The sequence below is a fragment of the Salvelinus namaycush genome, chromosome 8 (assembly GCF_016432855.1).
Source record: "Salvelinus namaycush isolate Seneca chromosome 8, SaNama_1.0, whole genome shotgun sequence".
Taxonomy (NCBI): Eukaryota; Metazoa; Chordata; class Actinopteri; order Salmoniformes; family Salmonidae; genus Salvelinus; species Salvelinus namaycush.
In genome coordinates this window covers 17,333,614-17,354,847 of record NC_052314.1, presented here as the reverse complement: position 1 = coordinate 17,354,847, position 21,234 = coordinate 17,333,614, and the positions used below count along the sequence as shown (strand labels likewise).

General features: G+C 41.8%; 1 protein-coding gene across 2 annotated transcripts in view; it reads left to right on the top strand.

Annotated features, from left to right (window-relative positions):
* The window catches only part of LOC120052453 (TLE family member 5-like), a 42,809-nt gene that overhangs the window by 15,799 nt on the left and 5,776 nt on the right, over positions 1-21,234 (top strand). For both annotated transcript variants that reach the window (XM_038999371.1, XM_038999372.1), the window contains exons 2-4: positions 13,613-13,701; positions 16,384-16,447; positions 20,486-20,530. In XM_038999371.1, coding sequence (XP_038855299.1) covers positions 13,613-13,701; positions 16,384-16,447; positions 20,486-20,530 — 198 coding nt within the window. The remainder of the gene's footprint in view (positions 1-13,612; positions 13,702-16,383; positions 16,448-20,485; positions 20,531-21,234) is intronic.

Here is a 21,234-nt window from a genome sequence, read left to right as displayed (position 1 = left end):
ATAGGACTTCATGTTACACAATACATGTATGTTTTGTTCGGTAAAGTTCATATTTATATCCAAAAATCTGAGTTTACATTGGCGCGTTATGTTCAGTAGTTCCAAAACATCCGGTGATTTTGCAGAGAGCCACATCAATTTACAGAAATACTCATAATAAACATTGCTAAAAGATACAACTGTTATGCATGGAATTTTAGATCCACTTCTTCTTAACTTCTTTGATATAGGGGGCAGCATTTTCACTTTTGGATGAATTGCGTGCCCATAGTGAACTGCCTCCTACTTTGTCCCAGATACTAATATATGCATATTATTATTACTAATGGATATAAAACACTCTGAAGTTTCTAAAACTGTTTGAATGATGTCTGTGAGTATAACAGAACTCATATGGCAGGCAAAAAAAAAAAAAAATCCAAACAGGAAGTGAGAATTCTGAGACTGGTCATTGTTAAACTCATCGCCTATTCAATTCCCTGTAATATATGGATCTGTTTGCACTTCCTACACCTTCCACTAGATGTCAACAGTCTGTAGAACGCTGAATGAAGCCTATACTGTGATGTGGGACCGGATGGGAGGTGTTTGAGTCAGTGGTCTGGCAGATTGCCAGTTCTTGGTCACGCGCATTCCTCATGATATCGCCATTACTAAGAGACTGAAAAGAATTCTCCGGTTGAAACCTTATTGGATATAAATGATAACAACATCCTGAAGATTGATTCTCTACTAAGTTTGACCAGTTTATTCGACTTGTAATATAACTTCAAAAAGTTATTTCGTCCGACGTTTGCCTGCATCTGCGCGAGTGTTTGGACACGTGTACTACACATGCTAACAAAAATAGCTAATTGGACATAAGTAATGGACATTATCGAACAAAACAACGATTTATTGTGGAACTAGGATTCCTGGCAGTGCATTCTGATGAACATAATCAAAGGTAAGGGAATATTTATGATGTAATTTCGTATTTCTGTTGACTCCAACATGGCGGAGAAATGTTGTTAAATCTGAGCGGCGTCTCAGATTATTGCATGGTGTGCTTTTTACGTAAAGTTTTTTTTAAATCTGACACAGCGGTTGCATTAAGAACAAGTGTATCTTTAATTCTGTGTAAAACATGTATCTTTCATCAAAGTTTATGATGAGTATTTCTGTTATTTGGCTCTCTGCAATTACTCCGGATATTTTGGAGGCATTTCTGAACATGGCGCCAATGTAAACCGAGATTTGTGGATATAAATATGCACATTATCGAACAAAACATAAATGTATTGTGTAACATGATGTCCTATGAGTGTCATCTGATGAAGATCATCAAAGGTTAGTGAATAATTTTATCTCTTTCTGCTTTTTGTGACTATCTTTTGCTGGGAAAATGGCTGTGTTTTTCTGTGGCTATGTACTGAGCGTGGCGTGCTTTCCCCGTAAATCTTTTTTGAAATCAGACATGTTGGCTGGATTCACAACATGTGTAGCTTTACTTTGGTGTCTTTCATGTGTGATTTCTTGAAAGATTGATTTTTATAGTAATATATTTGAATTAAGCGCTACATTTTTTTCTGGATTTTGGCCAAGTGAGACGCTACCGTCCCACCTATCCCAGAGAAGTTAATGCAACCGCTGTGTCAGATTTCAAAAAAACTTTACGGAAAAAGCACACCATGCAATAATCTGAGTACAGCGCTCAGAGACCAACACAACCCAAACAGATATCCGCCATGTTGTGTAGTCTACAGATGTCAGAGTAGCATTATAAATATTCACTTACCTTTGATCTTCATCAGAATGCACTCCCAGGAATCCCAGTTCCACAATAAATGTTTGTTTTGTTCAATGAAGTCCATAATTTATGTCCAAATACCTCCTTTTTGTTAGCGTGTTTAGCCCAGTAATCAAAATTCATGACGCGCGATCACTAGGTGCAGACGAAAAGTCAAAAAGTTCCGTTACAGTCCGTAGAAACATGTCAAACGATGTATAGAATCAATCTTTAGGATGTTTTTAACATAAATCTTCAATAATGTTCCAACCTGAGTATTCCTTTGTCTTCAGAAATGCAATGGAACGCAAGCTAACTCTCTCACGTGAACGCGCCTGGTCAGCTCGTGGCTCTCTGGCAGACCTCTGACTCATTCCCCTCTCACAGTAGAAGCCTCAAACAAGGTTCTAAAGACTATTGACATATAGTGGAAGTTTTAGGAAGTGCAATATGACCCCATTTCCACTGTATCTTGGATAAGCAAAGAGTTGAAAAACTACAAACCTCAGATTTCCCACTTCCTGTTTTTTTTCTCAGGTTTTTGCCTGCCATATGAGTTCTGTTATACTCACAGACATCATTCAAACAGTTTTAGAAACTTCAGAGTGTTTTCTATCCAAATCTACTAATAATATGCACATCCTAGCATCTGGGCCTGAGTAGCAGGCAGTTTACTCTGGGCACACTTTTCATCCTCACGTGAAAATACTGCCCCCTACCCAAGAGAGGTTAACATAGAGAGAGTATTGTAACATCAAAAGGTTGGGGAAAAGAACAATCTTTAGGTAATCCAACCAGTTGAAAGTATCCGTTGGTACTTAAAGAATATGATGTCAGATCAGTTGTCGTCTGAGACATTATTACTGATGATAGGATGACATAAACTGTATCTTGGAAAGTCTACACATTCTAGTTATCAGATTCATATAAAATCAACTTAAATGTTTAAATATGAAACTTTGTGAAAAGATTAAATGCAGTTTTAGTTTTTAAAACGAGAGAATTGTTTTCATAAGAAAAAAAATGCTCAATCAGTGGCCACGCCCACGTGAATAGGCATTGGTTGGAAATGATGAACCAACCCCTTTTCTCCACTTCTATAAGAGACCCCGTGACCCAATTGACTGCGAACTAAGCCAACCTCAGCGTGAGCTTTGGTTGCGAATGTTTGAACGAAATAAACATTGTGTTCCCGACGACGTGAGGACTGATGTCCATACGTTTAGAAGGGCGAATTTCAACGTGGAGGTGACGATTGCAACGCTGGAAGGATGAATTTTGACGATACCAGCCAGAAAATAGCATGAGCTTATATTAGGGCAACTTGGTATGAACTTTGAACTCTTATTCAGTAAAGAAGTGATACATCCTAGACGTCGAGTTATCAGCAGCCGCTGTAAACGTGCGTGGCCTAGGAAAGGACGAACAATCTCTTCGGAAAGACCGGGTACTACAACGTATCCGTTCTACCACACGACGACGGTACTACAACGTATCCGTTGTACTACAAGACGACAGACTACAACGTATCCTCCCAGAAATATTCTTCAAAGGACAAGGGAGATCTCTGCTGGGCAACCCAGCCTTCCATCTTCGACCAATCTATTGAAGCGCAGCTCAGAGTAAATATATTTCTTGCATTTTCCTTTTCCGAATGGGCGGTTATTTAGAATGCATACGATTCTGTATTTACGATGGCATAGCTTCATAAGGTCCGATAGAGACCCAATCCTTTTTGTTTCTGTTTTCCCACGCTTTCATTCAAACCCAACCCCCTTTCTTTTTGTAACCAGCCGTCATATCAGTTTCGTCCGCTAGGGATGTTTTCTTTTATGACAATTAGTAATCAATGTATGATCCTTCCTGTGTATATGTAATTCTGTGTGATTTATTTAGTAAATAAATAAATTGTATTGCTGATTCAACTTGTTAGTCAGGGTTCGTGGAGATAACCAAGAATTTACGACGTTCAGATGAGACTGAATAAGGTGACGATTTAATAATTGACTGCTATTGATATAAAAGATTACCAGGTCTTTAAGAGTTTATTCGGAAGACAACAGCTCTATAAACATTATTCTGTGGTGCCCCGACTTCCTAGTTAATTACCTTTACATGATTAGTTTAATCAGGTAATATTAATTAGAAAATTGATTTTATAAAATAGCATGTCATATCATTTAATCCATAGCAAAGACACAACACTAGCTAGCTAACTACATAGTGCCAGTCAATTCTGAATTGTACAGTGAAGTTTGCTAGCTAGCTATGTAGCCATTCATTCAGTTAGTTCTCAGCACTCCTCCCAAAAATATTATGTCCTGCACTTTTATCCTCTTTGACATTGTCACCTCTTTTTAAGGGCTCTAGCTACTTTTTCACTAGAGTGAACAATGACTCACTGAGTGCTGCTCATTTGAAACTGCAGATACTGTGCTAGCTAGCCATCTAACGTTAGCCTAACTAAAATATACAACTTAGCATTGCATCAGTCGGTACAACTCTTTTTACACAATATCTCATCACCAATAGTTTACTAGTTTCACAACATAGGAATACATTTATGAACTGTTCACTTATTTTTAATGTTCAAAACATTTATAGATTGGAACACTCATGAATTTAGCTGCCCAGGGCTAGCGACTTTTTTCATCGTCCCAGAATCGTCCCGAAGTGCAATTTCAACCATCCCAAATTAACATTTGTTGTTTATTTTTGTTTTGAAATGCCAACATGGGTTTACTCATGGACCTAGGTCATTCAGTGATTTTTAAAAGGCGAATAAGAGTACTACTGAAATAAATAAACGGGTCTGTCAAATGAGCAAGAAATTCACATTAAAAAAATGTGCCTCTAAAGAGGCCAACACTGGAATAATATTCAAATAAATGTTTCATAAATGGACAGGTAACAGACAAAATAAAAGAACTTGAGTAAATGAGGGATACAAAGTAGGCTGTATTGAAAGCAGCTGCTTCCACACGGCTGGTTTGTGAGGTTAAGTAATTAATTAACATCCCATCATGCTTAGGGTGATGTATAAAAATGCCCAGTTGCCTATTATTTTGGCTACCATGGCTAGAAGAAGAGATCTCAGTGACTTTGAAAGACACTCTCAAAGGAGCATAGGGGTTTAAAGTGTGTGGAATTTCTTGTTGAAGAATGTTGTTCCAGTCCTCCAATAGAGTTCCTGACACTTGTAGAATCTATGCCACGGTGCATTGAAGCTGTTCTGGCTCATGGTGGCCCAACGCCCTATTAAGACACTTTATGTTGGTGTTTCCTTTATTTTGGCAGTTACCTGTACATAAATAATTTGTCTACATCTCAAAGTGTAACCTATATGATAAGTCCACACCAATGTTAACATGAGGGAGGCGCCAGAAAATGTAACCAAACTTGAATGAGACTTTTAATTACATCAATATAGGCTAAACGCCAGTCATGTTTGACAAATGTAATGTAGGATAATAAACATTCACGTCTAAAGGCTATATTCTGTTGACCCAGGCCTACTCGAGGCACAGTTTGTTCAGAATTAAATGGTCACGAGCGGAGAGAAAGGCCAGTTACTATTGTGCACCGACCACACCCATCACCCACCTTGCAATCTGAGAGGAGGCAGTCAGCATTTTGAAACTATTTAACCATAAATGTAATTGTATTAAAACCTGGAGATTTTGTCATTTTCTGAGGCACGTTTTAGGCCTACCTTTCCAAGTAGCCTTGCCAAATTCAGACCATAGAAATGTTGAGGGATTTTTTTTATAAACACTTCCTTATGCCATTGTAACCAGCATTTCTCTCATGTTCTATTACTTTTCAAATCAACATTCTTTCATTATTCAACAGACACTGCTGTGTGCGCATTGGTGCGCTTATAATGTGAAGAAATACATTTATAATAATTTTAAGCTAAACGTTCTGATCTGTGGCATCAACCTCATTTGCATTTTTAACATGTTTTGATGTAAGCCTACAGTGGTTGTATGGATTTTGGATCTATGGTGCCAGAACCATCCCAGACATATTTTTTACGGCACGCCCTTAATTATGATCCCTGTAGCTACCTCTCCTCAGCGAACACCACAAAGAGAGAGAGCAAGTGCGTGCCGCTGAACTGTTACTGCAGATCAAAGCAATATGTCAGCCGGCTGCCTCTGGGGAACGGGCGCAACCGAAAGCATATTTGGTGGTTGGGGATCCAATCATATACTGAACAAAAATATAAACGCAACATGTGAAGTGTTGGTTTCATGAGCTGAAATTTAATGATCCCCGAATTTTTCCATATGCACAAAAATGTATTTATCTAAAATGTTGTGCACAAATGTGTTTACATCCCTGTTAGTGAACATTTCTCCTTTGCCAAGATAAATAATCCACCTGACCGGTGTGGTATATCAAGAAGCTGATTAAACAGCATGATCATTACACAGGTGCACCTTGTGCTGGGGACAACAAAAGGCTACTCTAAAATGTGCAGTTTTGTCACACAACACAATGCCACAGATATCTCAATTTTTGAGGGAGTGTGCAATTGGCATGCTGACTGCAGGAATGTCCACCAAGGCTGTTGTCATTTTTGTTCAGTATACTTTTGTTTTGTAGAAAATGAGGAACTGAGTCCGTTTTAAAGCCACATAAAGCCAGTAGCTGCCTGGTGCTTTACAGTCTGAAAATATTTTCAAATCCATCAAACTGATCATGGTATAATATTGGGGATGGGGTCAAATTTACGTGTTTCTAATATTGGGGGGGCGTCATGTCCCCGTCCCCCAAATTACGCACATCTGTGTGCTATGTTTGTTTACTGTCGCTATAGGAGTCCATCTAAGGCAGTAAACAATGTGTTTCAGGTAGGTTTGTGTTGAGGTTGTGTTGTCCATATGCGTTAGTAAGCAGATTTGCGTTGCGTATCATATTTCCCTTATCCCCCTCTAATTATTTGTCTATGAGAGATTCCCTGCTGGTTCTGTTCCACCCTGAATGTGGTGATGCAGAAGTTGGTCATGGCAATATCCTGTCATTGGTGACTGATTAGAACCCCCCCCCCCTTCCTCTCCTCCTCTCTCGCTCTCTCCTCAGTCTTCCCGTGGAGATGTAAACAGGGAGCCGGAGCTCCAGGAAATGCAATCCCCACACTGCTGTTCCCCTCAGGCAGGATTTACAATTGAGGAGGATGTTTTCTGATGATACTCTGTGTTATTGTCGGCGTGTGTGCGCATGCATGAAGCATAGCGTGTGGTCTGATCTGCCGAGCAGAAACAGGATTGGGTTTGTAATCCTTGTTAAGATAGACATTATGGTGCGGAGTAGATTTCACTTGGATTATATGATTTTATTTTTTCAATAGTTGGGCTGGGTGGGGGAGGAGTAAAGGGATGGGTGGGGGCTGCACATTTCCTGAAATGATGAATCCCATGTAGTCAGTGAAGACTATTGCCCCACCAGAGCACAAAGCTTTTTAATGCTTTAATTGCATCTCAAAGGAGTGGGGAAGAATCAAATTAGGGATTGTCCTACATTTTGGAGCTGTGTGTGAACAGTACTTGTTTGTGAGAGAGGCAGTGTAAAAGTAGGCTGGATTTATTTATGTATGCGTGTACATGATTCATTCCAAGGACTAGGTGTTGGCTTCACTGGCAGCAGCAGAGCATCTTTATGGAGGCTTATCTCTCTCTGCATTGAGACGTGCTGACTTCACAAACTAAAACACACATTTGCGCACTTACACACTCATACTTACAATACACATTCTCACATGCACGTACACACACGCACACACATTTTACACTCTCACAGCGAGCAGGCACCTTTTTTCGTCACACCAGATGGCATGTGTCACAATATTACAGCAGTATTTCATTAACATTATGTGCATCCATCTGTTGTGTGCTCTAAGGCCCCATAGAGCCTCTTGTTTCGGTCACTTTGCAGCACTGCACCATCAACAGTAGACTCAGTACTACTGCATGTTTATATAGCCTAGAGTACCTCAAATCGAATCAGTTTATTGGTTGCGTACACAGATTTGCCGATGTTATCGCCGGTGAAGCGAAATGCTTATGTTTTTAGTTCCAACAGTTTAGTAATACCTAGCAATACAATAACAATCCACACATAATCCAAAAAGTGAAAAGTAAAAGTTTGACATTTCGTAACGAGTAATATCAGAATGAGCAATGTCAAGGTATATAAATTCTGGGGAAAAATCAGACATCACATGTGGGTGAGGTTAAGGGTAAGGGGCCTACATGGTTGGGGGTGCCCGAGCCACAGATCTAGGATCAGAATACCCTACCTCAAACCCCAGCCTTTACCATTTAGATTGGGGGGGGGAATATGACCCTGTATCAGTGGTTAGGGGTAGCTTCTACCTACTCCTGGTTGGAGCTTTGTTCAAAGCAAGGCTGATAAACTACTGTGGGAGGAACACTGCCCCCCCTCCCCCCCGGAATGCGCTACCTGAGGCTATTGACTCCGATAACCTTTTGGTATATTAAGTTTTTGCATACTGTTACACACTGAGGAAGCCAGAATCCCTCCCCCTCCCCAGTCCTAGCTCTGTCTGGGGGCTACCTGCAGGGTCAGGCTGACTATAGCCACGGTTTGCTTTGTCTTTGCAACGGTTGGCTGGATAGATGTTAAAGGTTAGATCAATTGGAATTTGGAGCCTGTAGGCTATGTTTGTGTAGAGATTTTGCTTAGTGATAACTATGATTGTAATGGATGAGGCCTACTTGTATGTAGCGGTTTTCACTTGTTCTCCAAGTGTTTTGATTGTAGGGAATGTGGCTTAGCATTTAGCCTTCCTTTGTTTTAGGATTGTTAACATACTGGCTATCAAAAGTCTGTAAATCTTTTCAAAGTTAAAACGGGTTTGGCAAAACCTCAAGTCAGTCAATCTGTCAGATCTGGAACCAGTTGTGTTCTTTTTAGGAAAAGGTGTCTACTATTAGGCGTACCTCCTGACGTCACATTATCTACAGCAAGACAGAGGGTGCACATTTCCAAACTGGTTGAATTGTTGAAATTATAAGGAAAATAATTGTGTTTCAACATGTTGTAAGTGTTGTCCAAACTCCCAATGTAGTGAGACTCCTTTTAGTGAAGAAACCCATTTATGATTCATCACAAACTTCAATTCTGCAATGTGTTGAATGGGATTCTGAATGTGACAGGTCATTTTTTTGTATAGCTGTTATTATTGCAGATTTGCAAAATAATATATGCAGTTATGCCTTGCTTTGAAACTCTTTAGAGTGGGAACATTTTAGAGATTTCCCACTTGACCCATTATGCAGTCTGCAAAAAAAAAAAGTGAAAACGTTCCTATTTGGCTTTAAAGCTGCAGTGAGTCTGGCACAAAGACGCAACTAAACTGAACAAAAAAAAACACAACATGCAACAATTTCAAAGATTTTACTGAGTTACAGTTCACATAAGGAAATCCGTCAATTGAAATTAATTTATTAGGCCCTAATCTATGGTTTCAAATGACTGGGAATACAGATATGCATCTGTTAGTCACAGATGCCTTCAATAAAAGGTAGGAGAAAACCAGTCAGTATCTGGTGTGACCACCATTTGCCTCAAGCTGCACGAGATATCTCCTTCGCATAGTTGATCAGGCTGTTGATTGTGGCCTGTGAATGTTGCCCCATTCCTCTTCAATGGCTGTGTAAAGTTTCTGGATATTGGCTAGAACTGAAATGTTGTTGTACGCGTCGATCCAGAGCATCCCAAACATGCTCATTGGGTGACATGTCTGAGTATGCAGGCCATTTTCAGCTTCCAGGAATTGTGTACAGATCCTTGCAACATTGGGCCGTGCATTATCATGCTGAAACATGAAGTGATGGCGGCGGGTGAATGGCACGACAATGGGCTTCAGGATCTCGTCACGGTATCTCTGTACATTCAAATTACCATCGATAAAATGCAGTTGTGTTCGTTGTCTGTTGCTTATGCCTTCCCATACCATAAACATTGTTCCCTCTTAAGCCGCACACCACCTCCAGGACTGCCACGCTGAAGAAATGCCAGGCCGCGCAGAGAAAGACTTCATTGAGTTCGCCCCATTTAGTTTGTACTATATAGATGTTTTTTTCTGTGAGCGAATCAACATCATAGCAGCCCCTTTTTCAATACAACAACAAAAAATCTAACTTTGCAAAATTCAGTCTGTGACTTTGTTGTAGGCAGAGCCAATGTGCAACAGTGTAGAATTCTATTGGCAGGTAGCCCACGAGTGGGCTTTCAATCACCCGTGAGTTAATGCATGTTTCAGAGCAGAGCGTGTGCACATTTATTGATATTCTTTGCTAGTTAGCGAGTAATTAGCCCAATTAATCAGCAGAGGGGTAGCCTACATTGTCTAATTCTCTGTATGGTAATAATAAATCATTTTATTTTGAAGTGGTTTCTTGCATCATACAATGTACAGTTACCTATTTGGCCCATGGCGTTACAGCCTAAGTAAAAAAACATTCAAGCCCTTCATAATGTAAACTTTTTAAGTCTCATGCAATGTAGGCCAGCATTGAACTCCACATATAGGTGTAGGCTATATATGTGAAAATGTTATGGGATTTGCTCCATTGGTTTTGTTGGTATGCCTACATTATGCTTGATAGCCACAATAGTCTATTGGCTACTGTCTATTGATAGTCTATTGGCTACTGTCTAAAACTGTAGGGGTACAGCCTCAGTGGTCACTGTAAACGCGCACTGGAAGTTCTCGCAACGGTCATGGTGCACTCTGTTCACAACGTTGACATCAGCAAACCGCTCACCCACATGACGCCATACACGCAGTCTGCCATCTGCCCAGTACAGTTGAAACCAGGATTCATCCGTGAAGAGCACACTTCTCCAGTGTGCCAGTGGCCACCAATGGCGAGACTTTTCCCACTGAACGCCGAACTGCAGTCAGGTCAAGACAACAAGCACGCAGATGTACTTCCCTGGGATTATTTCTGACAGTTTATGCAGAAATTCTTCGCTTGTCCAAACCCAGTTTCATCAGCTGTCCAGGTGGCTGGTCTCAGACGATCCCGCAGGTGAAAAAGCTGGATGTGGTGGTCCTGGGCTGGTGTGGTTGTGAAGCCAGTTGGACGTACTGCCAAATTCTATAAAACGACATTGGAGGCAGCTTTTGGTAGAGAAATTAACACTCAACTCTGTGGCAACAGCTCTGGTGAACAGTCCTACAGTCAGCATGCCAATTGGACTTTCCCTCAACTTGAGACATCTGTGGTGTTGTGTGACAAAACTGCACATTTTAGAGTGACCTTTTATTGCCCCCCGCACAAGGTGCACCTGTGTAATGATCATGTTGTTTAATCAGCTTCCTGATATCACATACCTGTCAGGTGGATGGATTATCTTGGCAAAGGAGAAATGCTCACTAACAGGGATGTAAACAAATTTCTGCACATTTTAGAGATGCTTTTTGAGACTGGAATATTTCTGGGATATTTTATTTCAGCTCATGAAACATGGGACCAGCACTTAACATGTGGCATTTATATTTTACATCCACTACCACCACTGCTTGTAAAGTGTAATGACCATACAATACCCACTCGTACTGTTGAGTCATTTCAGCAAACCATGACACCCACCATCGCAGATTTTTCTGAAATTGTTTCTGTAGTTAGAAACCGGTAAGATTGACATTATTTTGTATACTTCTTTTAAAATCTGAAAATGTAAGCTAATTGACTGCACCCAAATTGGCCATTTTAACTTAATAGGATTCAAATAAGTTCAATAAATATAGTACCCTACATCCGATTGGGACAAAACTTCTTCCTACCAATGAGTAAGATGAGGGATCCCCCCCCCCAAAATGCTCTAGCCACCCACAGACCCCACGCCAATTCCACCCAACAACCAGTATACAGTATCAGTTCTCTGTTTGACAAGTAGTATGATGCTGGGGCTTGGAGTATTGCTTCTTCATACCCTGTTCAGAGACATTAGCAATTGATGTCTCTTGCATTATTTACCATAAAGTAGTTTGAAAGTATCAGGTTTTGACCACTAGATGCCGCTGTTCCTGCTATACCACCACACTTATCTATTGCGCTGGTCTCTTGTGTTTTTTTATCAACTAGATCACAACATTTCCTTTGCAACTTTGAGTAGGAAACTAAGATTTGGCTCATGATGAAAGTAAATTGTGGTCATCCTCACAATTCAAGCCAGTCCTCCATAAAAGCACATTTCACCATGAGGCCAACGGTGACTTTCTAAAACAGTTAGTTTAATGGCTGTGATTGGGGCGGCAGTTAGCCTCGTTGTTAGAGCATTGGGCCAGTAACCGAAAGGTTGCTAGATCGAATCCCCGAGCTGACAAGGTAAAAATCTGTCGGTCTGCCCCTGAACAAGGCAGTTAACCCACTGTTCCTAGGCTGTCATTGTAAATAAGAATTTGTTCTTAACTGACTTGCCTAGTAAAATAAAGGTTAAATAAATAAATAGGAGAAAACTGAGGATGGATCAACAACATTGTAGTTACTCCACAATACTCACAAAAATTACAGAATGAAAAGCATGAAGCCTGTACAAAATAAAATATTCCTAAACATACATCCTGTTTGCAATCAGGCACTAAAGTAATACTGCAAAAAATGTGGCAAAGAAATTTACTTTTTGTCCTGAATACAAAGCATTATGTTTGGGGCAAATCCAACACAACACAACAACACATCACTGAGAACAACTCTTCATATTTTCAAGCCTGGTGGTGGCTGCATCATGTTAAGGGGATGCTTGTCATCGGCAAGCACTAGGACGTTTATTAGGATTAAAAGAAACAATAGAGCCAAGCACAAAATCCTAGAGGGAATACCTGGTTATCTGCTTTCCAACAGACACTGGGAGACAAATTCACCTTTCAGCAGTACGATTACCTAAAACACAAGGCCAAATATACACTGGAGTTCCTGAGTGGCCTAGTTACAGTTTTGACCTAAATTGGCTTGAAAATCTATGGCTGTCTAGCAATAGTCAACAACCAACTTGACAGAGCTTGAATTTTTTTAAATAATGAATATGCAAATATTGTAAAATCCATGTGTGCAAAGCTCTTAGACTTACCCAGAAAGACTCACAGCTCTAATCATTGCCAAAGATGGTTCTAACATGTATTGAATCATGGGTTTGACTACCTATCTATTCAAGATATATTTATTTTATTTTCCATCAATTAAAAAAATAAACAATGTTTCTTCCATTTTGGCGTTCAAATATTTTGTGTAGGGTCATTGACAATTTAAATCCAATTAAAATTAAAATCATTTACACTTTAATCCCACTTTGTAAAACAATTTTTGGGGGAAACGGTTGAGGGTGTGAATACTTTCTGAAGGCATACTGAGTCCATGCAACATTTTTACTTATGCTTGCCATAACAAATGTGTTGAATACTTATTGACTCAAGACATATCAGCTTTTCATTTTTTATTAATTGGTAAACATGTCTATATAAATCCACTTTGACATTGTGTCACTTGCCCCATAATGCCATAATCTCAATTTAATCAATTTTAAAGTCTGGCTGTAACACAAAATGTGGAAAAAGTCAAGGCGTGAATGCTTTCTGAAGGCACTGTATCTGAATCCTATAATTTTAAATGGTACATTTGGGTGCAATCAATTGGCTTAATTTCTCCTTAATGTTTCAACAGTAACTACAGAAACGATCATCTCAGATGGTTTCTGTCAATCCCCATGTGCTTTTTGAGGTGGAACGACCCTAGTGTGAGCCAGGCCAGACTGGTTTTATTTCACTGACGTGTTTTGATGGTGTTTGTCTGTCTGTCCATCTTGCAGGCTTCATCGCAGCAGCTGAAATTCACAACCTCCGATTCGTGTGACCGAATCAAGGACGAGTTCCAGTTCCTCCAAGCACAATACCACAGGTATCCATTTAGCACTGTTTCTCACACAAACCCTTCAACCAAGGCTTATCTGAGGAACTAGGGGTTAAGATACTAAACCTGTCTGCTATTTGCAAATACTCTGAGCATAACCATATCTTTGTAGGTGAGTGTACAGATTAGAACACTTGAATTATATTCTGCTATGGGTTATGTTGCGTAAGTATACCGTGTACTAGAGTACACTGCTGCACATGGTTCTGTGCAAAAGCCCACTGGAATAACCTACATGATTAGAATATCAAATAAATCACAGCAAGACTAATACATTTTATTTCGCCCCACTGTTTAACCCCCTTCAGAGGCAGATGGAAGCAGGTGAAAGAATACGTATTCTAGGAGTGTGCTGTTGCTCCAGAGGAGAAGACATGACAATAGGGCATATGTTTTAAGAGCAGCCCAATGGATGTGTGTGTCAGTTCTATTTAGAACCCTAGTCTAGAACTTTGTTCTCTTTCATGTAATAGAAAGCACTGTTATTGATGTCCTGCTATAACCACAACCTAACAAAATTGGCAATTGCTAGATGGTACAAGGTCATTTATTTGACCTGGATTGAGATGTACCAGAGAGTACAGTGTATTGCTCTGTTTGATTCATGACTAAATGTGTGGAATTTGTGGATCTCATGTTACCCAAGGAAGGTTTCCGCTTTATGGATTTCTAGCCTTTGAAGCAGCAGGGCTACAACTGCCTCTGATTCCCTCCCTCTATTTACCTGTGGTATAGGAACTAGGAAGTGTATTGGCTGAGGTTTTCTTTCCTCCCTGTTCTATTGAGCTTCATCAGAGGAGAAGCAGATAAAAGCCTGCATGTTTGTTCATTGTGTGAAATTTCTGTCTCTGATCATCAGTCCATTCCTAGTGTAGTAGGAACACCTCAGAGCCTGGGCTTTGGTGTGTAATTCCCTAGACAACCCACCGCCCCACCGTTTAACCCCCTTCAGAAGCAGTTGAAAGAATACCTTTTCTCTACGCCGTATTCAGAGCTTGCATACACGCTGCCTAATGACTTGAGCTGAGGAGCCATAGACGAGGCTTTGTAGAACGCTGCGTTCAGCCCTTTTAGGGAAATGTTCTGCAGGTGGCCTCCTGAGCATAGTAGTGAGCATTGTAACTGTTGCCCCCCCCTCCCCCCTCACATGCATAAATAGATCAGGGAATACATAAATCAAAATAAAGATGACAGCAGGAGCGATTTAGAGGCGGAAGGAGCGGCAATAAAACTCCATCAAAGTGTCGTTTGAGAGTGTCTCTCCTAGCCCCCGGGCCACCTCCACCAATCACAGGCGCACAAAGACAATCACAATCCGCTCTCAGGTAGGGTGGCAGCAGGGGAGGCTGGTCGTCATGACAACCAACCCCTGTGTTTGCGCACGCGCTGCTGCAGATATTATTATTTATTTTAGGAGGGAAAAGCGATTTGGCTAAGTGAAGGCTGCAGGCGAAAGAGGAGTAGAGACGGATGGATGGAGGGAGGGAGAGCTGTCTGAATGAAATGCGCCCCCCTGAGCACTTGTTTGGTCAGAGAATCTGGGGACTGCTGTTGAATTGTAATGAGGTTTATTCTTTAAAGGAAAATATTTGTTTGTAAAAAATAACTAAATTTTAGATGTAAATGGCATGTTATAGAAGGGTCCAGACACCAGTTTTTTTTGGGTGATTTCACTTGTTTTTGATAGACTTACCCCAAACAACGAATCACTTCCTCACTCTCGAACATGAACAAACACAAATGCCTCCTTTTTCGAAAACTGCAAAGCTCTGTGTATTGTCATTCTGAATCTCATCCCTAATCTTCTAGTCCCCTATGCAGAAGTCCAGACCGGGTTTGTCCTTATAGTATAAACTTATGTTTATCAAAAACAAGTGAAATCACAAAGGTGTCTGGACCCATCTATAACATGGCATATACATCAAAAATAGAGATTTGGTTGTAAATCCTTTAACCTTTTCACTTTGGGCTGAGTTAACAGCGCCGCTGATATGATCCCATTTGCATCAACTATTTTTCCATGTCAGTGACGGAATCAGCGGTGGCTATGAGCAGCATTTTCCCAGTTAGGGACAATGATGAGGATTCGCCACAGCTAACGCTCTGCCTAATTTGAGTCTTCATTCACAGTGACGCTGACGGCACAGATCTAGATCCCAAAAACAATCTTAACGTAAACACACCATTATAAACCCTGGTCTGATATTCAGAACTGCTCCCTCCTGGTTAATGTTGATGCACTGGAACGCTCTACAGAGGGGGATGTCAACACTGATGCCATGCCAATATGAAAGCTTGTGATAAGTGGTGTGACAGTAGAGACTTGGCCTCCTTTGTCCTGTCACCTCCTGTAACTCTTGCAGCGAGCGCTGTGACATGATTACAGCTAATGGCTGTCTGCGACGCATCACAGAGCAGAGCTGCACATCCACGTCATCCACATCCACCAACCGTCCACTTTTTATAGACAGGACATTTAAATCACTCTGGGTATACATATGGGTATTTTATTAGGGTTTATTTGGGAGGCTTTTTTAAAAATCTTTTGGTGGATTGACACCTTGATAGATCCGATGAGGGAAGGATGAAGTCATTTCCTGTCTTCCTGAAGAGGTATGAGTGATGCTTCCTGGAGCCTAAAGATTTTCTATTTTGATTTCTTCTCTGCAGTTTGAAGCTGGAGTGTGACAAGCTGGCCAGTGAGAAGTCTGAGATGCAACGTCATTATATCATGGTAAGTTTTTTTTTGTGTGAGTGCTACTGTGAGTGACCCTGCTCTGTCAATGTCACTTTTTAAAAGGACATTCTACTCAAATGCATTAAAATGTAATGATGTTGACACCATCTGAAATATAACTGATGCACTGTAGGGAGATGAGGAGCAAGCGCTCATGTGTGCGACTGCTAGGTCTGTTTGGTACAGATATACACTGAGTACAAAATATTAAGAACTGTTCTTTCCATGACGTAGACTGACCAGGTGAAAGCTATGACCCCTTATTGATGTCATCATATCACTTCAATCAGTGTAGATGAAGGGGAGGAGACAGGTTAAAGAAGGATTGTTAAGCCTTGAGACATAGGTGTGTGTGTATGGGTGCCATTCAGATGGTGAATGGGCATGACAAAATGTTTCATTAAGTGCCTTTGAATGGGGTATAGTAGTAGGTGCCGGGCGCACCGGTTTGAGTGTGTGAAGAACTGCAACGCTGCTGGGTTTTTCACGTTCCACAGTTTCCTGTGTGTATCAAGAATGGTCCACCCTCCAAAGGACATCCAGCCAGTGGTCGAAAACAGATCATTGATGGAAGAGGACAACGGAGGCTGACACAAATTGTGCAGAGCAACGGATGGGCTACAGTTAGTCAACTGACAGTCCAGTACAACATTGTTGCCCAAAGACCCATAAAACAATGCACAACTCGTCATACCTTGACACAAATGGGGTATGGCAGCCGACGACCTTAGCGTTCAACTATTTTCAGCAAAAAGACAAGGAACTGCGGTTCCAGTGGGCTAAGGAACGAAAACACTGGACACTGGAGAATTGAAAAACATTGCCTGGTCTGATGAGTCCCGGGTTCCTGCTCTTTCAAGCTGTACATGCATCCATTATGCCATGTGTTGACATTACAGGCTGTTGGTGGTGTTATGTTGTGGGGTGTGTTTTCATGGCACTCATTGGGAGCCTTGAGCAGTGTTTGAATGCCACAGGTAGGGCTGGGCGATATGACGATATATATCGTGTGACGATAGAAAAACGTCTATCGTTTCATATTATGCTCTATCGTTTATTTTGTTGTCGCAAATCACGCTCTTTACAGCAATATTTTTCGTCAATTGGACGTCGCTTTGCGTTTTTCACCTGTGGAAGGAAATTTGCAACACAAACAAACATGGAGGAGAGTGAACGTGACACAGACCACGGAGACACGGAGCTCTTACCTAAAAGAGGGGCTACTTCGGTCGCATGGGCGTGGTTTGGGTATGAAAAGTCTGACACGGACCAGAAAACCGTCCTCCGCAAAATATGCCGCAGGCCGGTCCCGACAACAGGCTCAAACACCACTAACCTCTTTTACCACCTACGCAAGAATCATGTGAAACAGTACGGAGAGAGTCTACGGATGAGATGCAAAAAGTACAGTTGAGTGCTCAAAACAAACCCCCTACTCAGACGCTTTTGCCCGCGGCACACCATATGGCAAAGAATCACGAAGATGGAAGGAGATAACAGCTGCCGTTACAACTTACATCTGCAAAGACATGGCCCCAATTTACACGGTCGAGAAACAGGCGTTTCGTGAGTTGGTGCTAACACTCGACCCAAGGTACCAAATGCAAATACATTTTATTTGTTGAGTATAATTCAAAATGTAATAAGAAATAGGCCTTTACATGTGGTCATTTTATATAAATTATTTATTCATTGAATTTACAGAATGTATGTCGTGTTATTTATCGGGATATGAAATGAGCGATGTCGGATATGAGATTTTGGCCATATCGCCCAGCCCTAGCCACAGGATATCTGAACATCATTGCCAATCAAGTGCATCCCTCTGCAAATTGTTTTTTTTTTTCGTCTCAGGGAAGCTCATCGCGTGCTTGTCGTCCTCACCAGAGTCTTGACCTGACTGCAGACTGCTGGAAAAGTGTGCTCTTCATGGATGAATCCCGGTTTCAACTGTACTGGGCTGACGGTGTGTATGTCGTCATGTGGACAAGCGGTTTGCTGATGTCAACGTTGTGAACAGAGTGCCCCATGGTGGTGGTGGGGTTATGTTATGGGGAGGCATAAGCTAAGGACAATGAACACACTTGCATTTTATCAATGGCAATTTGGATGCACAGTTACCGTGACAAGTAACTGAGGCCAATAGTTGTGCCATTCATCCGCTGCCATCACCTCATGTTTTAGCATGATAATGCACGGCCCACTGTTGCAAGGATCTCTACACAATTCCTGGAAGCTGAAAATGTTCCAGTTCTTCCATGACCTGCATACTCACCAGATATGTCACCCATTGAGCATGTTTGGGATGCTCTGGATCGACGCGTACGACAGTGTTTCCGCCAATATCCAGCAACTTCACACAGCCATTGAAGAGGAGTGGGACAACATTCCACAAGCCACAATCAACAGTCTGATCAACTCTATGTGAAGGAGATGTGTCACGCTGCATGAGCCAAATACAGATGCATATCTATATCCCTAGTCATGTGAAATGATTAGGGCCTATTTCATTTCAATTTACTGATTTCTTTGTATGAACTGTTGATGAACTGTTGCCTTTTTAATTTTTTGTTCAGTGTATATTTGGGGCACCGCTGCTAAATTAATATAGGGGAAACACTGCATTCATACCACCTACCACCACCTCTACAGGCAGGGTGATGTTTAACACTGCAACAATATGTCAACAAAACATATTTTCACCTTTTATTCTAGGACATTTTTTTTTACAACAAGTCATTGAATTTGGCACCATTTCAGTCTAGCAACTACAACATACAGCAATATTGAAAATACCATCTCGCTCTTTTACCTTTGTCTCCTGTCTATACTCTCCCACCCCTTCCTCTCTAGCCCTGTGCCCATCTCTCTCTCTTTTTTCCATGTCATTGTTCTCTGGCTTTCTGTCTCTCTCCTCCCTCTTATGATTCCTCCTCTAGTCTCTTCTGTGGTTCTTTTGTCTCTGGTGTTGTCATCCTCTCTTCTCTTCCCCCCAACACATACTCTCCACCTCTAGCTAATCTCATTGTCTCTGGCAAGGCCCATGTAGCTGTCTGATTCTGTCTCTAATTGATCCGTTGACTGGCTTAATCTCATCTAATCTGTGCAGTGCTGCACTCGTATCCATCAGCGGATCAGTGTGTGTGTAGCCCCAGCCTGGTCCACCCTCCCTTAATTGCCTATCGGGTTCCCCTGCTTCACCGGCTGCTATCGCCAGCACCTCCATTTCCCCAGCACCATAATTGCTTTAGGGACGTGCAGTTTCGGCTGGACAGCCTGCGTGTTTTTGAACGCTGGAGCCTGTGCCCTCACAGACAGAGCTGGTGATTTAACAGGGCTAATGCTTTCGGGATATGAAAGTGGTGGCTTTCCAATTAAAGTGGTGTTGGAGGGCCAGTAGGAGGCACTCTTTCCTCTGGTCTAAACAAAGATCCCAATGCCCCAGGGCAGTGATTGGGGACACTGCTCTGTGTAGGGTGCTGTCTTTCGGATGGGACGTTAAACGGGTGTCCTGACTCTCTGAGGTCATTAAAGATCCCATGGCACTTGTCGTAAGAGTAGGGGTGTTAACCCCGGTGTCCTGGCTAAATTCCCAATCTGGCCCTCAACCATCACGGTCACCTAATAATCCCCAGTTTACAATTGGCTCATTCATCCCCCTCCTCTCCCCTGTAACTATTCCCCAGGTCGTTGCTGCAAATGAGAACGTGTTCTCAGTCAACTTACCTGGTAAAATAACGGATAAATAAAAAAATGCTGAGCCACTGGCCTGCTCATTAACACCGAACACACACACACACACCATCACTTTCCGTCTCACAGCGACACAGGAGGACAACAGGGTGGGTGGGTGTAAAGGGTTTTACCTGGTGTAACAGTAATGACATGATGCATGACAACCAGGAGATGTCTCTGTGGGACAGAAGGAATGCATATAGCTAGACAATCTGTCTACACTTTACAGGGCATAATGGAGTTCCCCTCTTTCTGTTATTATACTGTATAACAACGCCTCATCTTCCTTCTGCTTTACAGTACTATGAGATGTCCTATGGGCTGAACATCGAAATGCACAAGCAGGTAAGTCTCTGTCTACGTTAATAGGAAACCCTTCTTCAGCAGTGCTGTCAGAGATGGGAATCGGTTCTTATCATCATGCCCCCTGTAGACAGACAGTGAAACATCTCTCTCTGGCATCGCTGAGAAAACATCTAAAGGAAGGAGCAGTACAGTACTGCGCAGGGTAAAGCTCTAGTCTCTGTATATTACTACATGGTCAGTGAAGACAGCAGTATGCTACTCTAAGGGGCTAATCCGGTGCCTACAGATCGGGGGGGTTTTGCTGGGGGGTGTGGGGTGGTAATTTATGGGCCGGCTACTGGGGGAGAGCGATGGGCCTCTGTGGACCCGGCCTTATCTGTGACCTTGTCTGGCGCGCTAAAAGATTGACGGCTCCTCCCTGACAGCCACACCGGCAGCAAAGAACACGCAGTGAAAAATCTAGTCGCACACACACGCTTGAGAACATACAAGCACACAAGCTCATACACACACAGCCCCCCGCTCTGCCTCATGAGTACAATTCATCACCCCTACTCCTTTATCTGGCGGGGATGAAATATTTAGAAAATCAGGGGGGGCGCTGTGTGTGCGCTTGTGTGTGGATCCCCAATTATGTTAGCGTGTGTGTGTGTGTGTGTGAGACTGGGTGCAGATTAACTGTGGCAGCATTAGAGGGTTGAAATTGAAGGGGATGTGTAGAACTGAATGTCGGGGAGAATTCA